Below are 26,441 nucleotides of genomic sequence, written 5' to 3'. Positions count from 1 at the left end.
ATTCAATTTTTGATTTGTTGAATCTAAGAAAGCAGTGGGGAAATCCATGACAATAAAATGGATAGACAAGAAGAAGTGGGAAGTTGATCAGAGAGAGAGATTGCAGAGGGATCATACGTATTTTTATTTATTCTGATTAATATTACAGTACAGCCTAAAGTCCTTAATCTGGATCAAAGCCTTTTTGTGCTAAGTGAGCTACAGCACATACAAAGTCATGGTCCCTCCTTTGAAGAGCTTATGTTCTAATTTAAAAGAGAAGTAAACCTGGGTGTAGTCAAGACATACGTTCCTCTTTCCCTATGAGCTCTGCTTTGTGGGCGGTGATATACTGTTTTAGACAGTAAGATATGCAAGGAAGAATGCAGTTAATGTAGTCTTGACACTGAGTGAAATATCCATAAATTATCACTTTTCGCCTTTTATGAAAGATTTATCAATTTCTAGTCACACATGATTTTTACAGAGAGAGCTGATTAATTCAGTTAAGTGTGGGCCAAATTCCCTCTCAAGCACACCGGTGCAACTTCACTGGCATAAAAGAGGTTGTTAGAGTGTAAAACAAAAGGCAGAATTTGGTCTGTTACATTTCAGCTCAGTTATTTCAGATTCACTTGTTAAGTACAAACGCAACTTTTACATTTTTCTGTATCATTCCATTTGCTGCTGCTGAATATACAATGCAAGACACCTAAGGCTGGACCATCAAGCAATCCCTGAGGCTGCTCAGATAAAAAGGGACCTCCTTGGGGCACCTGTGCTTTGTAAATTTGTGAAGCGTTTGCCAATATCGATAAGTAAAAGCCCATGCCATTTAGAGAGGAAGGGTGGTCTTATGGTTAAAGAGAGAGCTGAATTCAATTCCTGGCCCTCCCACAGACTCCCTGTTGCTTAATCTCTGCATACTACAATTCTACATCTTTAAAATACAGATAGAATACTTCAACTTTCCCACTCTGTCTGTCTTTTCTATTTTGATTGTGAGTTCTCTGGGGCATGGACTGTCTCTCACTATGTGTCTATACAATGCCTAGCACAAAGTGGTCTTGATCTTGGTTGGGAGCTCCAGATGCTACTGTAATACAATTCATAATAATTTAACATGACACGCAGATAGAATTGCTGCCTAGTCCATCAAAAATCACTAGTCACTTTTAAAAATATTGGGCAATGTCTTTAACTGATTTGGAAACAGTTGATGCTACAAATTAGCAAGCACTAACTTTCTGATCGTCTTTCAGCATAAACACACAGAAAATTAGGTGTGCTTTTAGGGGGTATTTTAAACATCTCTCTCTACATGTGTGTTTGACACAAAAAAACCAGTACACTGCTCAGGTAGTGGGGGACTACTTGCCAGTTTTTTTAATCAATTTTTTTCCTATACAGCATCAAAAAAGGATGTGGGTGTTTATAATTGATATCTTTTGAGGTGTTAGCCACAGTGTACTGGATTTAGTTAAGAATGCATACACCATGGAGTTGGCTGTGAAGTACAGTACTTTATTTCAGTAAGCAGTTGGTTTGCCTATCTTACTGTTGTCAGAACATCATCCTTTTTAGGCAATTCACAGCGTGGGGCATTTGAAGCTTGTCAGACAAATACAGAAGCATTGAAATATTTACATCAAAAAGTCAACCTTTGCCAATAAATGGGATCTGAGATATTGCAGTTATTTCTCTTCCATATATAGGGGGAAACTGTAGGGTAAATTTTGGCAAATACTGGTATCTTAATGCAGAAACTAGTGTTTAAATGTCAGATTTACACAACTAGCCTCGTGTGTGTGTGTGTGGTGTTCTGCTGTGTCATTTTTGCATCCACACTAAATTGCAGGCAAATATAGTATTTACACAACTAACTACCTCTTTATGCCTTCAGTTAAACCTATAACTACTAATATTTTCACCTCCTATTAATTGTAGGCATAGAAAAAAGTGCTAATACAATTATTTACTAGAGAAAAGTTGCTCCTTGAAAAAAATTGGAGGCCATGTTGACTTCTAAATAAAATTAATTGGGTTAGCTGTTTTAAAACAAATTAGTTAATTATTATCCATGCCTGTTAAACTTGCTTTGTAGCCAACACTTATGAACTTTTTCTGTTTTAAACAACTATGAGGGGCAATATCCCCCCACAGCAAAGGAACAAAATTCAGACTCAGCTTTCTCTGTTGCACCAAAATGTAGCACACATGAAATGTAGCACTCTTAAATGACTCCAGGCTGCTACCATACCTAGAGCCAAACTAAAGGTGTTAGTGAAAGTCCTACCTCTGAATATGGAAGGTATTCTGGAGTACATTTAGCTCCTTAATGCTCCTTATTTATATTATGGCAATGTGTACAGGGCCCAACTAGGATCAAGGCCTTATTGGGTAAGGCACTGGACACACTCAAAGTAAGAGATTCAGGTTACACAGGAAGACAATGACAGAGACAGAAATTGATCCTGGATCTACAGAATCCCAGTCTAGTGCCTTAGTCACAGATGATTCTTCCAATGCAGTCTGGGGGCTTGTCTACATCATGCATTAGTTCATACTAGAGATGTATAAATTCTGTTGTGCAGTAACTGGCCCATGTGGACCCTGCTGGCACATGTTAAAAGTTTCCTAGTGCATGTTCCTGTAGTCCCATTTTGAATAGTCCTACATTAATGTGCACTAGGGAACTTTTAGTGCATGCCAGCAGGCTCCACCCAGGCCACTGAGTGCACAACACGCTAGCATGCACTAGAATTCACATCCCTCTAGCATGGACTAATGCACCTTGTAGGTAAGCCTTGAGTGTGTGGATAGACAGAGTCTCCATTAAAGAGAAGTGGTAACAATAATTTTCCTCCTTTTCAGCTGTGTTTGCTGTAAGCTCATAAACCATATTCATTTCTAACAAAACTGCCCCACCACGAAGGTGGCCACACAGGCATTTCCAGAATATTAGAAGTCCCGGTACTTCCAGGAAGCGTGAGGGACTGCCCCCACCAGCGTGAGCCATGCCAGCGGGGGCAGAGCAATACACTTTTCAAAATGGCATCTCCCAAATGCCATTGTCCAGTTTTGTCTCAGTACCATCCGCAAGACAAAAGCAAAAGTTTAGAAAAGCAAAACTCTCCAGTTTAAAACAGGACGAATGGCCTGCCTACCAACCCCATGCACAGGCCCTGTATCTGCCAACTATCTCACCCTGCAACAGGAAGCTATTTTTATTTTCATTGTCCTGATCAAAACCAGAGAAACACATGTTGTGATATAGGAAAGTATTGGACAGAACATAGTTCGGTGTTGTTGCTGGGCTGCTGTTCATGTCACCTCAGTTTATTTACAGGTTGGAGGAGTGTGTGAAAAACAAGGGTTTCAGTTCTCAGAGTTTTGCATAAATATTTTTTCCGGTTTTGGTTCATGAGATTTCACGCCCCCAGAGTTTCAATTTGGGCTTGAAAGCTCAAACCAGTGAGCTTCATGTGATTTTTAGCCAGGCTAGGCTTCATTCTGAAACACAAAGTCTCAGTGGTTCATGAATTGTGAGTCTTTCAGCAAATTTGAGCTGAGTTCTGGGTTCAACCAGCACTCACTGAAGTCTTTTTCCCCAGCCCTCAGAGAGTGCAAAAAGAGAGCTTATAATTTAGATCATGTTTGTAGTCCTTGCGGTCTTGTTTGACAGTATCTCTTCAGTGTTTGACCTTATTCAGATTGTCACTAGTAGATAGGGTGACCAGACAGCAAATGTGAAAAATTGGGATGGGGGTGGGGGTGGGGGGTAGTAGGAGCCTATGTAAGAAAAAGACCCCAAAATCGGGACTATCCTTATAAAATCAGGACATCTGGTCACCATACTACTAGAATGTACAATCCACCTTGACAATGTTGTGAAGACTGGAGAATGCTGCCGGATGCTACTTGATGTGCTAATTACCTTCAAGCTTCTGCACAGTGTTTAATTCAGCAGCTGAACATCAAACATACATTGTGATTTTGTTACCCGGAGTATTTTCATTATTGCAGTTAGGACAAGTCGAGTCCGTTTGACAAATGCTCTCCTTTTCCGGGAGAACTGCTTCTTTTTAAAAAAACTTTCTAAACTTCTGAAGCTTTTCTGTTTGAGTTATCCTAATTTTACCTCTTTTCTTTTAATATAAATCTTTTGTCAGATTACTCGTTATTTTGATATATAAGCATTAACCTAACCAGTCATGGCACTTTCTGGTAGGCTAAGGGTTAATTATCATTTTTTGACAGTTAGTTTCAGACTTTCACTGTGGAAACATTGTATGTGGCTGGACCAGCATCTGTGAATATTCTTCTGTGAGGCAGACTTTGCCAAAGTAGTTCACACCTTTGTAACCTCAAGGCTAGTTTATTTCAGTTCATTCTACTTAGCGCAACACTTGAAGTCCATCCAGATGCTTCAGCTAGTGCAAAATGCAGCAGCTCATCTGTTGAAGGTGCCATGCTGGTCTGAATGTTTGAAACCCCAGTGCTTCTCGCTCTGAACTGTTTGCCTCTGTATGGTTACAATCTGTAAGGCCCTTTATGGTCTAGGACCCAGTTAAATTGGAGATCTCAGTTTCTGTATCCTGTTGTAGGAAATTAGATTATCTAGAGCCTGCGAGGATGTGTGTACTTTTTCTTTACAATTATTTCAGGAAGCTGGGCTGGAGTGGAGTTTCCGAGGGGAGGCTGTACAGTGATCCAGCGAGAGAGTAACTACATGGATGATCATATGTTCCTTATTACAAGCAGGGATGGTAGCACCACACTATTATTAAGCTTGCCTGATATTTCCCATTATTGGGACCCTTTTTTTAGTTGCTTATAACTACAACCATTTGGGCTGAAATTTTTCATATTGGGTGTCTAGCTCAGGTTGAATGTTTTTTGAAAATTTCAGCCTCAGACAGGTCAGCCATTTCCAAGAATGAGGCCAAGGAAGAAAAATATGTTGTTTTGCCTTTTTTAAAAAAAATTGATGACCTTTCCTAAAGCTCTGACATCCTCAGCTTTGAAGCAGAAACTTGAAATTTGGTAAGACTGTGGTGGTCTTGAGTCAGGGATGTGCCTTTTACATTTTGCATGAAAATCTGCCACTCCAGCTGTCGGTCACATTGGGCGAGTAAGCCAGAACATGCTGGAGGGGAGAGGAGGCTCTGGCTTGCTCAGCAAGCCAAGCCCAGGCAGGGAGCAGGCGGCTCCTGCCGCCCAGCCGGGCTATCTCAAGCAGAAGTGGCTCCATCCCGCTCCCTGCCTGGCTGCTGGGGAGAGCGGCTGAACGCACCAGGGGGAGGTGCAGGCAGAGATGGACCTACCCACCCCACCCCGCACATACAAGTAACACGGGGCGGGGAGAGTGCGGCAGCCCCCAGGGGGGTGGGTCAGGGGGCAGAGGACACGTGGGACAATCATGTCTCCTTCCCTTTAGATTGTGCATCCCCCCACCCCGCAGTATGGGGAGGCACCAGTTGTGTAGGACTTTCCTTGCAATTACTCCGCTGGACTGCTGCAGGCCAGAGCTGGGGCCACAACCAGGCACCACAACTGAGAGCAAGAAGTTTGTCTCTCCTGTACTGACAATGACCTGGAGCTAGACAGCATTGAGGAAGCTACCTGATTTCAACACAGAGAGGACAGAAGATAGACCTGCAGGAGCTGGGGGAGTCATTTGGGACTGTGAACAGGAAGGTGGAGGAAGACTGGGAACTGGGATTGTGAAGGAGTCTGGGACTGCCTTGGAAAGGAGACTGGGATTAAGACCTAGAGGGGAAGGGTGACAGAGGCTGGTGGGAGGGGAGATGGTTCTGATTTGTTCTTGCAGGATGGAATGTCTCTTTTTGTTTACAGCAGTAAGTACTGTGCTCCTTTTTTGAACCTAATAATAGAAATAGATAACATGGAGGTGGAGCCATGTAAGTACCTAGATAGTTAATAGAAAGCAGTTCAGAAAAGGTGGCCTGTTTAGTTGTAATAGATATATGGATACTGTAGCTCTATTTTCCTTGCTCATTAGGGAAGTGGTCATGTGCCCCTTAAGTCAATAGAGGTTCTTGACCGTGATTTAAGCAGCTTTGTAATTCAGCTGATGTTGTTCTGTTTGTAGATCTTCATTAGTCATGTAGACTAACAAGCTGTTTTTCTAGCTTTGCTTATTGTTTTGGGGCCCTGCATTATAAAAGTACATTTCTGACTTGTTGATTTCCATATTTATCATTTCATCTCAAGTGAAAAATATTCTTTCACCTCCTCTTCTTCTTCAGATCGCTGATGACTTGGGAAATGAGAAAATCTGTGCTGATGCTAATCAGACTGGAGCTGGAAATTGGCTGAAATACATCCGAGTGGCCTGTTCCTGTGATGAACAAAATCTAGCTGTATGTCCCATTAATGACCAGGTATGCTTCTGCTCAGCTGAGCCATCACAATGTGCTTTTTTTTTATAGCTTTAGCAGTTATCAGGTTGCTACAGTCAACTGATCGCTTGAACAAATACAGGTTTGCTTTGTATTTAGGAGAAAAGCAAAACATCACCATGTGAAAATTCAGAGGATATATTTACTAGGTTTGGTTGAGATAATAGCCCTTAAATCGGCATGCTTTTCTGAACGCCTCTGGTCTGGGAATCAAACTTGAACAAGATGAATTCAGGCTTTCTTCTGAGGTTTGTAATGTTTCTGCAATTAGGGCCATACAACAGGAACAGACTTTCACCTGCTATTTTTCCTCCACGCTCTTTGTTTTAAGCTAATATGTGGTTCACATTTTATTTAGGTCAACTAGCTCTCCGCACTCTACATATAGTTAGGCACGGAAAGATTAGATCTTTATCAATATATATTAGTAAACGTCAATTTCACTGCACACACACAAAGCAACAAAAGAAATTTTTTCATCAATAATTGAAATTTACAGATAGGCACAGTCAGAAAAATGTTGCTTGAGAACTGATTAGAGTCAAAATCCAGCAATTTGGACTTTTGAATTAGGCTTGTTACAATAGACTAGCAAATGAAGCGTTAAAACAAGTATGATCTGTTTTATGTTTTGACATATGATGTTGATGATTTGTTTTAACGGTTTATAAAGCTTTAACTTTTTGAATCTTAATGTCCACTGTCATTAAATACTAATTTTCTGTCCACCCACATAATTTTATACAACTCTGAAAATTTCAATTGATAAAAATCCAAACATTGGTATAGTTTTTTTTTCTGTATCAGCTGCTTATTCTCTTGCCCCCACCCATTCCCCGCTGCCCACGCACTAACACACACTAGCCATAATATTCTGTTTCTGACATCACACTTGGTTACTATGGAGATGATAATGGCATCACAGAGAAAGTATTATGGCTATGCATGAGGAATAAGCAGTATGAACGGATAAACTGAAACAAAGTTCCTTTTTTAGTTCACATGCAGATATTCATACCAGTAAAATCTGAAAGAAGCAAATAACCAGATAGTCAGGCAGTTTGTCTGTCTGATAGGAGACAGACACAGAACTGCTCCTAAATGGTGAGTCTGGTTCTCCTCTGTCCTGTATCTTGTGTAGTTTTTTATACCTGTGCAAAATGGGTGTAAAAATCCACCCTTCTTTTTTGGTAACACTTTACACAGTCATAAAGACTGCGCAAGGCAGTGGAGAATCAGGCCCTAAGTGTTTTCTTCCCCCCAAAAATGTTTTGCACATTGTGTCAGCTCTTTAGGGAATTAAGGCTGATGTCTGGTTGAAAAGGTGGTTTGAGTAACTCAGTTGCTTTACGCCACATCGCAAGCAAATAATATCCCAGAGGAATCAATTTGTAAGAGTTTTTAAGGGGACTTGTTTGTTCCTGAAGTGACTGTCTCTGGTAGCAGATTGCTATTACACTGGAACTTGAATAGAATTTATTCAATTTAAAAATTTGTCCACAAGGTTGCACGATGTAGGACAACATGGCAATGATGGGGAAATGAGGCTGGAGCCATTTTGTTTCCTAGACATCATGTTTCCAATTTCAATGGTTGCAGTTTTCTTTTGTTTATTTTTATCCTTCTCTGGCACCATTCAGACTTGGAGAGTGTTGGTAATAGAGCCTTCACAGGGATGTTATCTCTTCTTTGTGTGAGACTCAAGAAAATGACACACATTTTTCTTTCCACTTTTTCTGCAAATGCTGCAAGAGGAACTTAATTACAATCAGCAGCTTATCTCCAGGTTTTTTTGGAATCCAAGACAGGAGCTTATATACTCCAATCCAGAGTCACAATAATTTAGCAAGATTTGTAGAACACCAGCACTTTGGCTGAATCCAAGTGGCTGAGTGGGATGTCCATTCAGCAGCTCTGATCTTTTTCAGGACATTGGAATGGTGGGAATCTCCTGGCCTACCCATCTCTTTTCTAGTAGAGGAAAACTGCAAAGCATTGACAGCAAGCTGAAACCTGAATTCTCTTGATTAAAAAATAAATGAATGAATGGAGGTCAATGCTGGTAGTTCATCGCAGTTCGAACAGTAGAAAGTGCATGCTGTACACTGACAGTGATAGATAGAAAGTCTGCTCCCAAGCTGTGAGCTAAATTTTTGTCTGTATTTAAGTGAGGGTGGGGGGAATCGTTTCGGAGACTGTTGAGAGAGGAATAGAAACCTAATAGGCATGTTGTGGAGATGTCTGTAGCACGCTGTCCTTGGGGAGGAGATTTACAAAGAATTAATATAATTTTTATAATGATATTCCCAGAAGCTCAGTCATCTTCCCTCCTAGACAGATGACAGAGTGTTGCAAGGATTAATTGGCTAGTTTTTTGAAAAGCGCTGGGAAGATTAAAAAATTGAAATGGGTACACGAGGAACAATTAGATCTGGGGATTTATAAGACTTCAGATTGAGTAAAGTTCAGGTTCAGGGTGTTGATTCAGGCCCATCTCAATGAGAAGTTCAATACTAATATTACAACTACTAGAATTGTCAATAGGCATTTGGAGGCTGAACCATGATGGAGAATGTATTTCTAACATGCATGTTACTAAGGAAGACATTACAGGCATCTCTTTAGTAGAAATGGAAGCCAAAATATTTCTCTGAGTCTGACATAGAGATGGGCACACCCGTTCATATAAAATGAGAATTGACCTGAACTTTTCACACAACGCTTGACCCAGTCCAAATCCAAACTTGATGAAGTTTGAAATATTTCCATAAACTTTTTCTCATTCATATTATAACAGGCTCCTACAGAGCTTGACTTTGGAGATGAGTGGAAATGGGAAAGCCAAAATACTTCAATATTTGTAGCCTGATTCCTAGACCAACATGATCTGGATGAGCTTTTGGATAAAAGCATCTGAACTTCGGTTGCATATATAAAATGAACTCCTGATTGCTGTGATGCCCATCCACTATTCATCACGGACCCTCTTGAAACAAGGACCCTTATAACCAAGAGCCTGACATTTATCCTTGACTCCATGCCTCACATCAAAAGCTGCTCTATCTTCTATGCATTTTATAGCACATGGAGCTGAATTCCATATCTCAGTTTCAGAGAGTGACAGGATAAATATCATAGGAGCCATTATGTTTCCCCTTACCTATAACCTAGACCTTTACAGTCCTTCATTCTGTGCAGATTATACAGGTCTCCAGGCAGGCTACAAATGGCCTGATTTCCTTTTAGTGCATCCCACAGCCTATTACACTAAGTCATGTCTTTGGGACTCCCAATAGATTCAGCAGCTCCAGTGCAATTGGATACACAGTCTAATACCTTCTGGCACCGCCTTATACCTGACTAGCCCCATCTCCAGTTAGTCGTATTCACTCCCTGCCTTAAGAAATGTAGTTGCGCCCAGCAGTCTCTTCAAGCAACTCTACTTCTTTAACACCTGCTGTTGCCGAAAAGGTCCTTTACCGGAATTTGAAAAAGCCATTTGCAGTTTTTGAATTAACCAGTGTAGCCACTGTAATAAATACAAACAACCGAGGGGAATCACTGGAACACGATAAGGACCTTCCAAGTTCAGGCTCCTTGTAAAGATATTTTAGACTAAATAAAAGAAAGTAGAAATATGACAATTTGATGTTAATGTACATTTTTTTTTTCTGTTTGAAATATTAACCTTTAGATTACTGGCCTTTTCTAAGCATGCCAGGTTAATGGTTTGATTGAGAGCAACATGTATATATTTTGCCAACAGCTAGAGGGCTAAATGATTATTGGTATCACATTTGATTTTAAGACCAATTAATTGCATTTCTTTTCCTTCATCTGGAGCTTCTTGGTTGTGCACAGTTTCAATTTATGTAGCAGTCTGATTAGAAAGAACTTCTGTATTGCACTCACACCAGACCTGGTTTCTCTGCCTTCTGTTACATTCTTGCCATTTCCTGTGTATTTGCTTTATTATAAATTCACTAAAACATACATCAAAAAAGATAGCAAAATGGTTATTCAAGAAGAGGGAAATAAAAAGGCCCCAGAATGTAACTAGATGGTAGGCATTTCAAAGTGTTTTCTTCCTCCAGTCTCTTTCCTGAAGCAATGAAGACTTTTAGGTCAAGCCAGCTGGTAGGAATAAAAAGATCCAGTGTACAAAGTGCAGCAGACAATGGTGATTGATAACCAGAAGTCTCAGACACTTATGTGAAAAAATCATAGGCATAACAACATCGAGGTCAGGATGTATTTTTTTCTCAAGCAGCTCATTATGACATCTGTGGGCAGCAATAGGCCTTACAATATTTGGGATAATCAGCAGCTCATTGAAATCCTTGTAGGCTTTATTATCATTATTATCATCAATTTTAACATTTACGTGGGGGGAATACCAGTAAGCATGTCCATGCTGGATTAATATTATTATTTTCCCCCATTCCCTTCTCCACACCACCTTAAAAACAAAATGCAAACACAATTTTCTTTTCTTGGAAAAATTCAAACTATTGCCATTATCTACATGTGACTCTGTTTTGCACAATTGCTAGTGGATAGTCTGGCCTGAAGAGTTTCAATGCATACAGATGGGTCTAGGATTTGCACCTGGAGTTGTTTTAATGTTAGGGGGGGAAAAAACAGGAATATGAAATGAAGAAGTAACACAAAAGAAAAAAAAATCACAAATCTACCTCTCAGGGCTGAAATATCAATCTCAGTTAATGTGAAAGTATCTATAGTATAAGCCAATTCCTGCTCCCACTGAATTGAACAGGAGTAGGGTCAAATCATGGCAACTAGCCAAAGTCGTCTTTTGGCTGAGAAGAACATTTTATATTTTGAACTTTAGCCAATTTAAGGTTCCTAGTCACTGTAGTCTCACTAGACAACAAAATCCAGGTTTAGGAATTTCTAATCCTACCCATCAGAACCATTAGGGTAATAAGGAGCAAAATAATGAAGAGACCCTCTAGACTTTTAAATTACATTGTGGCTAGTTAAAGCCTCTATAGTTAGAACCTCATTTATACTGATGGGGAAAATCATATTTCACTCTTCACTCTGCCTTTTTTTGCTGACACTTATTAGAATTCAGTGTAAATAAAATAGTAATTAACATTCAGATAAGGTTTGATCTTGCAATACTTATGCTCATGGGGAATTCTATGCATGTGAGCAGCATTGCTCATATGCATATATATTTGTAGGGTTGGGGCCATAGTGGTTTGCTGACATTAATCCTCCCCGTTATCAGGTGTTATACATTTATCAGATTATCAGAGCTGAGGTCACACTTCTTTCTTATGCAGTATAAACTGTGAATAATTCTCTGGGGTGTGATTCTGCAAGGTCCTGAGCACCGTCAGTATCCATCTCTTGAGAGTTTACATGGCTCAGAACTTAATAGGCTCAAGCCCTAAACCATCAAGCAGAATGTGACTTTTCGAAGTGAATGAACGTTTTCAATTTCTGCCCAACAAACAAGTGAATGTTAATTCCTTGTGTACAGCATGGTGCACATTCTGTCTATAGACTGGAACTCAGGCTCGATGGAGAAAAGTTTGACCACACCCATTCAGTAGGCATGCAAAGATTAATCTTTTTTATTTAAACATGTAAAGAAAACAAAAGCTCTGTAATAAAAGATTACCCACAAAATAACTAAACATCATGGTGCTGATGAAAGCCAGGGCAAGCTTTTAATCAAAACCATTTGCTATCCAGACAAAAATAAGACGTTTACATTGGGACGTGGTCCTTTTCACTCTTATTTGTGCATACATCGGACTGAGGTCTGTCATCTCGGCACCCATGTGAAGCAGGAACAGCTCCAGTAATGCCAGTAGAATTATTCTGGATTTACAGACATGTGACTAAGAGCAGGATGTGGATTGCTGAACATTTTCTTCACTTCTAAAGTAAATTGTTGCTCTTCTTCAAAGACACTAGTTGTAACATTTTATCCTCCAGTTCCATTTTTAAACCAATTATCCAAATATAAATTTTAGCATGATTTTTTTGAAGCTAATTCTTACAGGGCTAATATACACCCAAGCAAAAGCAAAATACACCATCCCAATATGGGCAAAGTCCTGAAGTACTTACCCAATACTGATAAGCAAAAACACACTGGAGTGGTGTAGTATACATACATCTGACTGCATCTTTAGATCAACAGCGCTTAGAAATACTTTTAGTGTTGGTCACATAATTTCTAATATAGCTAACTACTTGCAAGAGAGAGAAAAACTACAGCAGTAATTCTCTGTTTAAATTGTCTCAAACTGTGTACATCACTTCTGTTTCACGCTGATGCAATTAGTGGGTGCGCTTTTTGATCTTTGGCTGAACACTGCAGCTGTTTTCTCAGTTCTGTGATGTGTGCCTTTCTTAAAAGTAGAAAAATGCCACCACGCTGAAGCTTAAATAAATAGCAGCCATCACTCGTGCAACAGGTAAACAATGCTGTTTCTAATGAAAGATACTTGAATAATGAGGTAGTACTCAGACGTACTTTGTTCACTCCACATGTTTCATCTTTGTCTATTGCATGGATATTGAAAACAGTTAGACAATTACCGCATTGTTTTTAAATGTCTGTCTGTTTCACGAACACTCTTTTCATAGAAAAGATGTACAGTCTTTGACTACACTATGATGTAGTGTTAATAAGATGGGACTTAGAATTCTGCGTAATCAGTAATTGTACTAAGTGGTTTTTAATATGCTGCAAAATGTTGTATGATACTCAGCGCTAAGTTCCTCCTAGATATCCCCAACACCAGGCTATCATCCTTAGAAACAGCTCGAGAAACACAGTTTTTAAGAGGAAAAAATAAAAAGATCTCATAAAAATGCCTGGTCTAAAAGCCCATTGAAGTCAAGGGGAGTCTTTCCTTTGGGCTGTGGTTCGGGCCCCATAGAACATAGATTTGTCTCTTTTTATTAATAATCCATATTTAGCCAGTGAGGAATCCTTAGCAAAATCAAGAACTGCAAACAGGAGTGTAACATTTTCAAGTCTCTGGGAGAGCATTGCACTAAAACTATATTTTGTATCTTCTTCTCTGGCTAAATATCATTAGCTGGCCATTAATACTTGTTTGGTGTTTAAAATTTTAATGGTGACATCTTCTGATGTAAGAAAAATGAAAAAGAAAATTAATAGGACTTTGATGAAAATAGAAAATACCAATTATTTAAAAAATATGATCTTTTTATGTACTATTTAATCTGTTTCAGTTCATAGCAAACAAAAGGGAAAGGATTTTAAACACAGCAGTAGTTTTAATTAATTCAGAATTTCAGTAGCACAATTGCAAGATGAAGTTAATTATTAGAGTGAAGAATATGATAAAATGAACGTAACTCCTGCAGATTCTAACCTTTTTCAGAGTAATTAATCTGTCTTATATTTTTACATTTCTTGATTGTTACTGTTTACCTCAGCTGCTTTTTGATTTTGAAAACATATGGAAGGGGACAAACATGATGCTAATGATATATTGAAATAGATTTAATGGGAGCCATTGATTATTACAGTTTTGAAGATACGGGGTGAAATCCTGGCCCCAGTGAAAGAAATGAGTGTTTAAGTATTGACTTCACTGGGGCCTGGATTTCACTCATGATTTTAGAACATCTGCTGTTTATATCTATGTACAAAACAGAGCATCTGTGGACTAGATATTCCTGAAGATTTTGCTTTTTTTGTCAGTATTGGGTTGGTTTTGGATTATTGGCTCAGAGAGGTATACTCATTAGTAGGTATCTTGGGTTTCAGAATTTTTCTTGGTTCACTGACATAGATGTGAGTAAGTGGCACTAAATTATCAATTTTGACCCTACTGGGACTAACGCAAGGTCTTTCCTCTGACAATTCTTACTCTGGCAAAACTCCCATTGAGCTCATTGGGAGTCTTGCCTGAATAATGACTGATCTGAAAACTGAGCAAGATGTTCAGTATTTGGCTCATCGAGTCTGTTGCATGAGACAGCAAAGAAATAAGCATGATGTGAAAATGAAGAAAAGCCTTTTTTGAAAAAAGTAACACTCCGTATCAACTGTAGTTTTTCTTTGGAGTCTACTCAGAATGCAAATATTTGTGGTTTGTATCTAACGATTAAGCATAGTCTCCCAGAGATATGTTCACATCTCAACATTATATATTTTTAAAAAATAAGAATGTGTTTCACGGCTATAGAGCCTTTAGTTTGAGGATCTCAGCGCACTTTACAGCGAGAGGCCCTGATCCTGCAAGTAGCTCTGCATAGGCTGACCCCCTGAGCCCATACACCATCCCATTGACTTGGAGGATCAGAGCAATTGTAGATATGGGAAGCAGTTAGTTGCAATCCAAGCAGTGAAATTTTGTTAAGAAGTTTGCAATGATTCAAAACAAGCTAAATCTGGAAAATGCAAGAATGGGATACAAGTCAATTTCAGACGGATTTTATTTTTCCCCTTTGCTATTTGATATCATGTCCATGTTATTGATAAAAATTCCAAGTTAAACAACAGAACTTAAAACAGCTTTTGTGTTAGAACTCATTGATCTGCTGTGAACATGATATTAATGCTTGAATTAATCTCTGGCTGAAGTTAGTTTTTAAAATAAAGGAGCACAAATAGAGACAATTGGGGAAATCAAATAAATTGTCTTAAATGTATTTAGCAATAATGGAAATTGGTTTTTATTTTTGCCTGCCCCTGATTTATTCTGTATTAGTTGATCTCTATAATCGGGATTTGTCTTGCAATTCAAATAACGTTTTTTTTAATCTCAGGCCTTTTAATGAAGAAAGAGCTGTGAAAATAAAATCCTCTGCCTGTTTGAAACTTAGACTGCTGGCTGTATAACCCAAACTTCCTTTTCCTTTGATTTGCAGCAATGTTGTAGTCTCTATTACATGCATAATGTAGGGAGGGTCTCCAGAGAGAACAGTCCTCACTGATAAGATTAGGGGGAGTGTCTCAGACTTGAGTTTAGATAATCGAGAAAGGATCACTAAAGAAATCCCTCTGTAAGAGAGATGCACAGAATGATGATGCAGTAGCCAGGATGGTCCTTTTAGTGCATAAGCTGTCACAAGGCCTGAAATACCAGCTGCCTCTCTTTTAAGTATAGAGGATGGCTTTTGTCACCAGCTCCACTGATACTGGGGTACCTTATTGGAAAGCTTTAAACTTAACTCAAGTCTCTGAATTGACGCACCTTACTCAGAGAAAACAGGTTAGACGTTTAATTTCTTATTTCTTCTTTAACTTCTTGTCTATACTGGACTCTTTTTCTTTTCATGTTATTGTTGGCACTTTTGTTTTCATTCAGTTCCTTGTTTTCATATGCTTAGTGTCTTGAAACTGATCATAATGTTTAAGGTAATCATGTCAAACAGTATTTAGGTCTTTTATTTCCAAGTTTGGTTTATGGTAGATGTTGCTTGCATATTTGGTCTGCATAGTCCTAAATTGGTAGGAGGAGGTTTGGACGAGATGGCCTTTAAACAACTGTTAAATGAAAAGCAGTGAGAGTTGCAGTGCAAGGCAGGGGTTAAGAGAGTGTGCCTGTAGCTTTTGGTATTTATCTACAAGCTATTATTTTAGTTGGTAAAGATTGCCCCCTAATGGAACAACTTGGAAGGCATAATAATGACCCCCCCCCACACACACACACACAACTAAACTACTAGGTGTGTTGTCTGAAGAAAATTAGTGCTGTTAAAGTCACTAAAATAAGAAAAGTAATTGTCTTCTCTTTCTCACTTGTGTTTAAACCAGCCAGATATATTTTTCAACAAAGACATATGTAATGTTAATTGAATAATCAAAATGTATTGAATCAAAGCTATATCCCTGAATGCTACTTATTACGGCAGATAATGTGTGAGGATATCTTACTGAATAGTAATGATTAGGGCTGACAAGTGACTAAAAAACTTAATCATGATTAGTCTCACTGTTAAATAATAATAGAGTACCATTTATTTAAATATTTTGGGATGTTTTCTACATTTTCAAATATATTGATTTCAACTACAACACAGAATACAAAGGGTACAGTGCTCACTTTATATTTTTATTTCAAATATTCACACTGTAAAAAACAAAAGAAATAGTATTTTTCAATTCACCTAATACAAATATTATCATGCAATCTCTTCATCATGAAAGTTGAACTTACAAATGTAGAATTATCTACAAAAAATAACTGCATTTAAAAATAAAACAATGTAACACTTCCGAGCCTACAAGTCCACTCAGTCCTACTTCAGCCACACTATTTCTTTTATCATTTTTTACAGTGAAAATATTTGTAATAAAAATAAAATAAAGTGAGCACTGTACACTTTGTATTGTAATAGAAATCAATGTATTTGAAAATGTAGAGAAACACTCAAAAATATTTAATAAATTTCATTTGGTATTCTATTGTTTAACAGTATGATTAATCGCAATTAATTTTTTTAATAGCGATTTTTTTTAGTTAATCACATGAGTTAACTGCGATTAATCAACAGCCTTAGTAACAATAAACTAAAAGTTATGTATTTAGTAAATACATTTTTACAGTTTGTTCTCTTTCTTTAGCAGGATAAAAAATATGAATCATAGTGTAAGTTGATAGGTGATGGTGACACATTGGGCCAATTCTTTCCTCAGACAAAATTTTTTTTGCTTCAGGATAACCAGGTCCTGAATGTGCAATGTAAGATGGTTATATTTCAATGCAGTCCTTAGATTGTATCAAATTAAAATAACAAGGAAACAGAAAAGAGGAACAGTAGACAAAATATAAACAAGATATTATTTCCCCCTAAATGTAATTACTCCCAGGATCACACCCCTGCATAAACTCCTAAACTATATATGTTGTTAATAAATAATCTAGTACTTGAGCTAGTTTACTGGCATATGGTAAACAACCATGTCTGTTTCAGAGGGATAGCTATGTTAGCCTGTATCAATAAAACCTTGTGGCACCTTAGAGACTAACAAATTTATTTGGGCATAAGCTTTCGTGGGCTAGAACCCACTTCATCGGGTGCATGGGAATGGGCCACATCCACCCTAACTGAATTGGCCTCATTAGCACTGAGCCCCTCCCTCCCCCACACTTGGTAAGGCAACTCCCATCTTTTCATGTGCTGTATATTTATACCTGTCTGCTGTATTTTCCACTCCATACATCTGATGAAGTGGGTTATATCCCATGAAAGCTTATGCCTAAATAAATTTGTTAGTCTCTAAGGTGCCACAAGGATGCCTTGTTGGTTTTACAGCATCTATTGTGTTCATCTGTAATATGGAATATTAATTAATTTATGCACCTGAGATTTTTTGATCTCACTAAGGATTCATTCTGGGTTAAAAAATCAGATGAGTAACTAAATTCAATTTTACCCCACTGAACTCAGTGAGACTCCTTATGGGAGTAAAAATAGTAATTTATGTAAATTTTGGCATGATCAGATCTTGAAACAATGAAGGCCCAACTCACATGAGGTACTGAGTTCTCACTGAATACAACTAGGCAGGGCCGGCGCTTCCATTTAGGCGACCTAGATGGTCGCCTGGGGCGCCAGGATTTGGGAGGGTGGCATTTTGCTGCCCTCGGCGGCAATTCAGCAGCGGGGGATCCTTCCGCGCTCTGGGTCGGCGGCGGCAATTCTGCGGCGGGTCCTTCACTCACTCCGGGACCCGTCGCCGAAGGCCCCAAAGACCAGGAGCATGGAAGGACACCCCCCGCCACAGAATTGCCGCCAATGACCGGGAGTGCGGAAGGACCCCCGCCTAGGGCGCCAAAAACCCTGGTGCCGCTCCTGCAGCTAGGGTTGCAGATGCTCAGAACTTCTGGGAATTTGGCCATTCTTGTGTATCGCAGTGTCTGTATGGAGAAATGAAAGAGACTTTGTGAATAAATATTTATCCTAGAGATATTGATCAGTACACACTAGACTTATAGGAATTCTGTATGTTCATTTCCTACTGAAATGGTGGATTGGCAGAGATTGAGTTATTGTTACTAAATCAGTGAACTATGAAAGTGTTGAATAAAATCTAGCTTATACTCAGGAAAGGAAATTGCATGGGAGGTGAGGGAAGGAGACTTGTCATTGATTAACTTGAAAAAAGAAAATTCTTACGAGCCTTTTATGTAAAACATCATGGTATTTATTCACCCTCACTGAAAGGATTGCCCAGTGCTAACAAAACCTTGCAATTGACTTCTAAGGTTAATAGCTAATATCCATTGAATTCTCAGGGTATTGCTATTAGAATAGGGCAAAGTCCGGCAAACTCTTTGGAAAATTGGAAGCCTTCTTGGCCACAAATCCCAGGTTCACAGCTTCTTGAACCTTTTCTCCTGGCGTATTCCCCCTCTGCTTTGCCAGCAACACCAGCTCAACCGCACCATTAGGTTCCTGCTAACACTCCCCTTTCTGTGCTTTTGTCTTTGCTGTGGCTTTTGTTAGGTGAGCCCCAAACTTTGATTACTGGGGCTCCATCCTCCCTCTGTCAACTTGCTCCTAAAAACTCTTTCCTGTGTTGCCCACAAGAAGTGTGTGGATATGGACGTGTATGTGTGTGTGTGTGTGTGTGTGTGTAAAATACAATTAATAAATAAATGTAAAGGAACCTGAGGCGCACATACCAAAAGTAACGATGTGATCTCATTACTGTAACCTTCACCCTTCCTCACCTCGTTGTTTGTTACTCTCAGTTATTGCGTGAAACTGATGGGAATCTGCATGGGTGCAGGTGTCTGCTCAGATGTAATGATTTGCAGAAGGAGGGCCATAGACTGTCAGCTTATTGGGATCCTGCTTTTCTTATTTGTCCTGTAAAGGCTCTAATGCACTTTTGGATAGTGCATAAGAAATAATAGTGCACACGACATCGTGTACATAATAAATAGTACCTGCCATGTGTTGATGCACACGTATTGCTTGCAGCATTATCGTCTTTTGTCTCTTGGATTCAATGAATGTTCATCTTGTATAAATAAAACAACTGCTATTCCTCTCAAATAAATGTATCCCTAGGGTTCTGTTCAGGTTTATGCCTTATACCTGAACAAGTGGTCAAAGCTCACGCCAGTGCAGGAGATCTCTACAAGTTCTTTCAGACCATTTGAGCCCTGCGCTATGCAGTTTAAGTGGAGGCTTAAGTGGTGCATAGGACTGTTTGTGGGCTGTGCCCTTGAGTGGATGCCATCTATGTTCCCCGATGGTGCTTCAGTGCAGCAAGACCGATATCTAAGAGGTGCAGTATTGTACTCACCAAATTCCAAAATGTTTGGCCTATAGAGTACCAAGTTTGGCTGACAATATTTTAAATAGGGACAGAATGGCATCAGGGATTTGTGAAGAGATACTGTGAAGGGCCAAATACTCAGTGTAAATTGGTGTAGCTCCATTGACGTCCATGGAGCTACGCTAATTTAGATCAGCTGAAGAATTGAACCTCTGAGCACCAGCCTGATTCTGACTTTGACAGGCAGGGACCAAAACTAGTTCTCTGTCAATGTTATTTCCCATTTACAATAACAAATATCAGTTCAGTAACCTTGAGGTGGGAGGGGGAGGGGGAGGAAGTTTTTTGTGTAATCTGGATAAGAGAGGCTCTTACTGTAAATACTACTTTATCATTCAAACCGCATGAAACTCTGACACATGTAGAGTATAAATAAAGGCAGAGAAAGAGCTCTCAGTAGCAATTATCAAACAAATCAAGTGACAGCCTCCCCTCTTAGCCAGAATCATTTGAGTTATTGCATAAAATTATAAAATGTTGCTTTGCATATTTAACGTGTCTGTCTCCTTTTTGTTTTCCTATCCCCAGATCTATTATAAAGTTATTAAAGAAATTGAGCCAGGAGAAGAACTGCTGGTGTATATGAAGGAAGATGCCTATTCTCTTGGGAACATACCACCTAGTTTGGAAGGTGAGGCTCTTATTACTGGATACCCCCAGTTGTGAGGTGCACACAGGTGCTAACAAAAGCACATCCTGTAAGAAATGAAGCCTGCGCTGTTGCCTGTTCTCTTACGTAACTGCAGCCTGTTCTGAGGTTTTATAATGATACCTTTTCTCACTGGCTAGGTTGGTTGTCTTAGTCAATGAAGTCTGAGCAAAACCCTTTTTTAACTTAAAAACAGGCCTAGCTACACTAATATATAAAGTTAAGGAATTTTGTGGTTTTGAATACTATAGGGGGCATCTCATGAATTCCCAGGGTGATCGTGGTGGTTGGTTTGCAGTAAAACTGAGCCAAACCATTATGAGACTTGCAAACCACGCTGTGTCTTTAGCTCACATGGCAAATGTGACCAAGGCAAAGTTGGAACAGCCATTGAGCTATTATAATATCGTAGAATCATAGAACCTCAGGATTGGAAGGGACCTTAGCAGGTCATCTAGTCCAACCTCCTGCTCAAAGCAGGACCAATCCCCAGCTATGGATGGCTCCACAACATGAACTGACATTCAGCTGAACAGTTAGAGTGACAAGCTGCATGAATTAATCACAAATAAAGTTAACATCTTCATTGCTACGTTGCCCAGCAATGTGTGTGTGTGTTGGCAGCATATTGGAATGGCAGGTCAAGGTGCCTGACACAAACGGGTGAGCACATTGCTTAGAGGCATTTGTGAATTGAGCAGAGCTACGGGCTAAGCATTTTTATCTAGCTCTTATATTATCATAATCATTTCCCCCTAAATACATTGATACTAATTATTAAAGTTCAGTAACCACACAGGACATCTAAAGAATCATTATGCTTTCACGGAGGAGGAGTGTTTCATAATAGATACAGCAAGGAAATGTGAGTCAGGATTCCTGGGTTCTGTTTCTGACTATGCCATACACTTGCTATGTGAAATTAAAGGTAACTTGCAAAGGGAAAAAACTGAGCTTATCTCCTTTCTCCTCCCTCTGCTCCTGCCCCTCCCCCCCATCTTCCCCTTTTTATGATGTTTAAAGATGGACTGAAATTATTTTTCCAGATCAAAGGGAGAGGGAAGAGGGGTTTCTGCTTGTATTTCCTTAGAAATAGAGGTCTTATCTCCAGGGGAATACTCTGTGACTATTGGAAAACTAGTGATATGGAGAAGTTTTTGAAAGGGGAAGGGAAATAGACTGTTTACAACTTGGGCTTTGGTTTTAGAAGAATTTTTAAAAACTGGCTATTTATGTAGGTGGCAAGAATATCAGAATTCTTTTTCTGAAGTCGCTGGTGCTAGGCCATGGTCAGAGACAGGATACCTGCCAGATGGGCCTTTGGTCTGACCCAGTCTGACAGTTCCTAAGTTCCTATGTGCCATTTTGTTTTATTAATACTTATTTAACACAGAAATCAACATTTTGGTAAGAGGATGTATTCATTAAAGATTCAATATCCCTCCTCCTTTCTTTTAAAGTGACAGAACTCACAATACAATGGCTGGAAGTGAGTTATGGAAGTGGTCACCCTGCAAAAACAGGGGAGACCAGACATGCTATTTCTGGTATTGCTAAAGTAAAAACCTAAACCACAGGCAACTAATTTGAAAATATAATCTTGTAAGCCTCCTTTAAAGAATCAAAAAAGAATACAACCCACCTCTTTAAAAAAAATCCTTTGCAACTCACATGTGTAACACTGAAACTAAAGCTAAGCAAACGTAAAGGGCTCTGTGCTTCCCAGACAAAAGTCACTGTTGATGTGCTAAGAACTAATATATTTTAATGTGCTTTTGAGTTTGGCTCTAATTTGGTGACGACGAAAGTTAGACTAATATGAGAGGAAGGGTGAATGATCTCCAGTGAACAATCAGCTGAATTTAGTCAGTCTTTTCTGTTATTGACTGTGAGATTGGTTCATGATTGGTGCAAACTTGTTCATTATTATTAGATGACTGATTTATACAAACCTGTTTCATCCTATGGGTTGCCTAAGAGCTATTTGCCTACTGCTTTACCTAATCAATATTTGAAAACTAAGATATTTTGGTTGGACATTCTGGTCACATGCTGGGTTTTGTTCTCTAATGGGTACATTAATTTAACTCCTCATTTCAGAATTCTAATGAAAATATTTAGGATTATAAACGTAAACTCCACTTTCTGTGAATATTCTGCAATATTTGTTTGATGTTTGCTGTTTTATTGAGTGGTTCTACCAAAAACCTCTTTTGCTAAGGGCATTCTGAAAAAATGAATGAAAAAAGAGTCAAAACACAAATGATACACATTAACGGAAGTATTCAGGTTCATGTTTCTGAATAATTTTTTGCAGTGTTCTCTCAGAACTACTAATGCTATTTTTGAGAGCAAGACAGAGATGTGAGTAGTTTCTTCCTCAAAGTAATGTCATAAAAACTAAATATAGCTTTGATCATTTGTGGTGGTAAAAAAAAAAAAAAGTAGAGGGGGGCACAAAATCAGGAAGAAAACTCAAAGCTGTTTTGTTTAATGTGGGATGATCTGTTTTGCATCAGAGATTTCATTTTTGATTTTAATTGACATTTATTTGAACAAGCAAAAACACCTTGATCCCTATAATACGCCATTGTTGTCATTATATAACATTTATCTGCATCCTCCCAATAATGTGTCATGCTTTAGCCAGCTAATTGCTTTCAAATTGTAATAGCCCAACATCCAATATTTGTCTTTTTAATACTTTTCCACCTTTGGTAATGATTTCCTCCCCCTGTCCCACTCCCTCCCTCCCCCCATTTAAACTCTGAATTGCACAAGAAAGAAAATGCAAAAATGTTCCACACAAAGATAATTATCATAAAAATCTTTTATCCAAACCCCAGCCAAATGCAGTAGACCCCTTATCACTGCAGGAATTTTGAGTAGGGCTCTTGAACTCCTTTGAGACTTGAGTCTGTTAGATTAGCATGTAGATGCCACATAATTGTGTTCCCCTTGGTTTCTCTGAAAGCTATTAGGCACTGATTTATTTTTCTGTTACATTCCTGCTTTGTCCTGAGTGTTACTGATGGAACTTAAGATAGACGCATATAACCGCAGATTTGACAAACAAGACATTGAGCACTGGCAGCAATTTGTTGTTGTTGGATTTTTCTTTTTCTTTTTGCTAAGATGTTGAAGTAGGAACCTGTTTTTGAAGGGCACTGTTTTTCTGTATTGTGCTTAAAGGGGGAAAAACCCTTAATGAACCCAAATACCATAAACTGGAGGTAGAGGGATGATGTAGTGACAAAGGCACAGCTCTGGGAGTCAGGAGATCTGGGTTTAGTTCTGAGCTTCCTCTGTGACCTGGCATCCACCCCTGCAAGATGCTGAGATTAGCCTTTCTCTGTGTTGCAGTTTCTCTCCCTGTAGCCATACACAAGGGTCTCCGCAAGCTGAACTCGCTAATGTTTGTAACTATTCGTTTGCTGCAAAACAAGGTGTGCAGACTGCTCCTTGCAATATTATAACAACAGTCCCATCTGGCTGTTCCAGCATCCCCGGATGCATTATGCCTGGGACAAGGATAAGGAAATGCTGTTCAGGTAGTGCACCAATCCTGACACCTAGTTCAGCGCTATCCCAGAAGAGGCATAATTTAGCCAATAGCTGTGTGCAGATGGTGTCTTAAATTTAACCTGGAAACTCCTTGTATCACATCATTCCATCACAGCACATCAAATGTGACAATGTAATTTGATAACTCGGTCCATTCATGATTTTATTTTGTAAGAAACAATTTCTTGATGATAGAATAAACACAACGAGTGCTGCAGCTTCCACTGCCTTGTCAACTTTCTATGACATCTAGGTAGCTTCTCTTGCTTCTGTTTACAGCTCTCCCTCCTCGGTGACACAAAACATGTCACTTACATATTGGCTCAATTCTCAAGATCTCTAATAAACATAGTTTCTTCTCCTAAAACTAGAAAAGGGGCCCCATCAGGGGTGGCTCCAGGCACCAGCGCTCCAAGCGCGTGCCTGGGGCGGCAAGCCGTGGGGGGGCGCTCTGCTGGTTGCTGCTAGGGCAGCAGGCAGTGTGCCTTCGGTGGCTTGCCTGCGGAGAGTCCACTGGTCCCGCGGCTTCGGTGGACCTCCCGCAGGCCACGGGTCCAGTAGACCCTCCGTGCTTGGGGTGGCAAAATGTCTAGAGCTGCCCCTGGGCCCAATCCAGCTTCCACTGAGGCTAAGAGCACTTTGGCCATTGATGTCAACAGTCGGAGAAGAATCAGATCCATATTCTATTATCCATCTAAACTACTTGAAAAGGGAGGGGAAAAAGTGAAATTTTCACCAATTTTGCCCCTTTTTTCAAAATTGGATCAAAAATGTTTGAATAAAAATTTCATTTTAGAAAATGTTAATTTGCTTCTCTTTGTGTGCCCACCTCTCATCATCCATTTGTCTCATCTTCAGCAAATCACTTCACTTCTCAGTGTTTCATTTTCCTCCTGTGTCCAATGGGAATGGCACTACTGACCTCCCTCGCAGAGGTGCTGTGAGAGCAAGTTGTTTAGTTAATATCTTAACATTATTTGACGTACAGAGTGCTGTGAGTGTTAATTATTATTTATGATTGATATTGTTTAGTTTCATTACATAACACTAGGCAGTATTGAAAATTAGGGAGGAGGATTAATATTTGAATCACAAACAAGGAAGCACTAAAAGACCCTGGATCTGATTGTGACATCACTTATGTTGGTGTAACTATATTGACTCGAGAGGTGGTCCTCCTGATTTACACCAAACGCACTTTTGGGCCTTGTGAAACAAAGACTAGGTGATGCTGATATTTTGTGCAAAAGTTTGTGCCGATTAGCATGTGTACCTTATAGCAAGGATATCAGATAAAATGTTTGTTACACATCTTAGAAACACCAGTGCCGGGCAGACAGAGACTCGTACAGACAGGAGAGGGAGGGTATAGGAATGCTTCCTATCTTTCACCTGCTCATCTCCTTTCTTATACCACAGATGCTAACAATATTAGCCAAGATCACGAGATTCACTATCAGCTCTATCCTTTTAAAAATAATATTTTTATTATGCCTTTTGAGTTAACGAGTCTTGCAACAGGCTTTAAATTTGCAGCAAAGCTCTTGAAGTGCGAGAATGAAACTTGAATTGCAAAGAAGACTTTCAGAAATAGAGTGGGGAGTGAGAAAGGGGAGGGAGGGAATCCAGCATAAAGAGACTAAATGGTCATTCAAAAGCTTCTGTTTTAAGCTGACTACTGAGTGGAGAAACCACGGATTGTCCCAACTCCCTCATAGAAGTCGTTCTCCTGGAAAATTTACAGCTCTGCGCTGATTGTTTGACTTGGCACTATGGTCAGGATGCTGCCTTGTAAACTTAATAATAGCTGCCCTCTTTTTAATTTGTTTGACCTTGACTACAATAATTTATTATGTGCATTAGATCTTTTTTTTAAACAAAGAATTTGGCTTCTTTTTTTTTTCACTGCACGGTGCTCTGATTTCGAACTTCTCCTGCTTCACAGTGCACTGTGGCTGCTACATAACCAGCTTAGAGGACTCAGGGAAAGGGAATCCCTTGAAAAGAGTGTTCTCCACTTTGGCTTAAAGCAGAAGAGCTTTTCCTGGCAGAAATATAATTATCATCTTTTTACAGGTTTATTTGAGACAAGAATCCTTCTGGTTTGCAAAGCATTCCTTCCTGCCTCTTGGCAGGCCCACTGCAGGAGACAGCCACAAAGTTATTTGTATTTTTAAAAACATTTAATTGCACAAATAAAAAAGACACCCAAAACCCAATGCTGTGTAAATCCAGTAACTCCTGTAGATGTCAGCTGAGCTGAGGACCAAAAGCAGACAGGGGAGTTCAAGCTGCTGCTGGTCAAGGCACTTTTCGGTAGCAAAGAGCAATCTGAAAGCCATGGTCTCTTCAGGTTGTTTGACGTTTGTAATGATGCCATTCATGCTTGATATTAACTGCACCAGCCCAGTTTATGGATGTGCATTCTGTACCTGCAGCATGCAAACATGCTACGTTCAGATTATGTGCAATGTATGCCATTTTATTTACAGGCGAAATAGTTGCT

The 26,441-nt window shown here is 39.3% G+C and overlaps 1 protein-coding gene across 3 annotated transcripts in view; it reads left to right on the top strand.

The window, feature by feature from the left end:
* The window catches only part of PRDM16 (PR/SET domain 16), a 421,860-nt gene that overhangs the window by 356,240 nt on the left and 39,179 nt on the right, over positions 1-26,441 (top strand). For all 3 annotated transcript variants that reach the window (XM_032763751.2, XM_032763750.2, XM_032763749.2), the window contains exons 4-5: positions 6,252-6,386; positions 20,251-20,353. In XM_032763751.2, the coding sequence (XP_032619642.1) occupies positions 6,252-6,386; positions 20,251-20,353 (238 nt within the window). The remainder of the gene's footprint in view (positions 1-6,251; positions 6,387-20,250; positions 20,354-26,441) is intronic.

Source organism: Chelonoidis abingdonii, chromosome 23, assembly GCF_003597395.2.
Source record: "Chelonoidis abingdonii isolate Lonesome George chromosome 23, CheloAbing_2.0, whole genome shotgun sequence".
Lineage (NCBI taxonomy): Eukaryota > Metazoa > Chordata > Testudines > Testudinidae > Chelonoidis > Chelonoidis abingdonii.
Note: the sequence above shows the minus strand (reverse complement) of the source record. Positions and strands in the feature narration are given on the sequence as shown.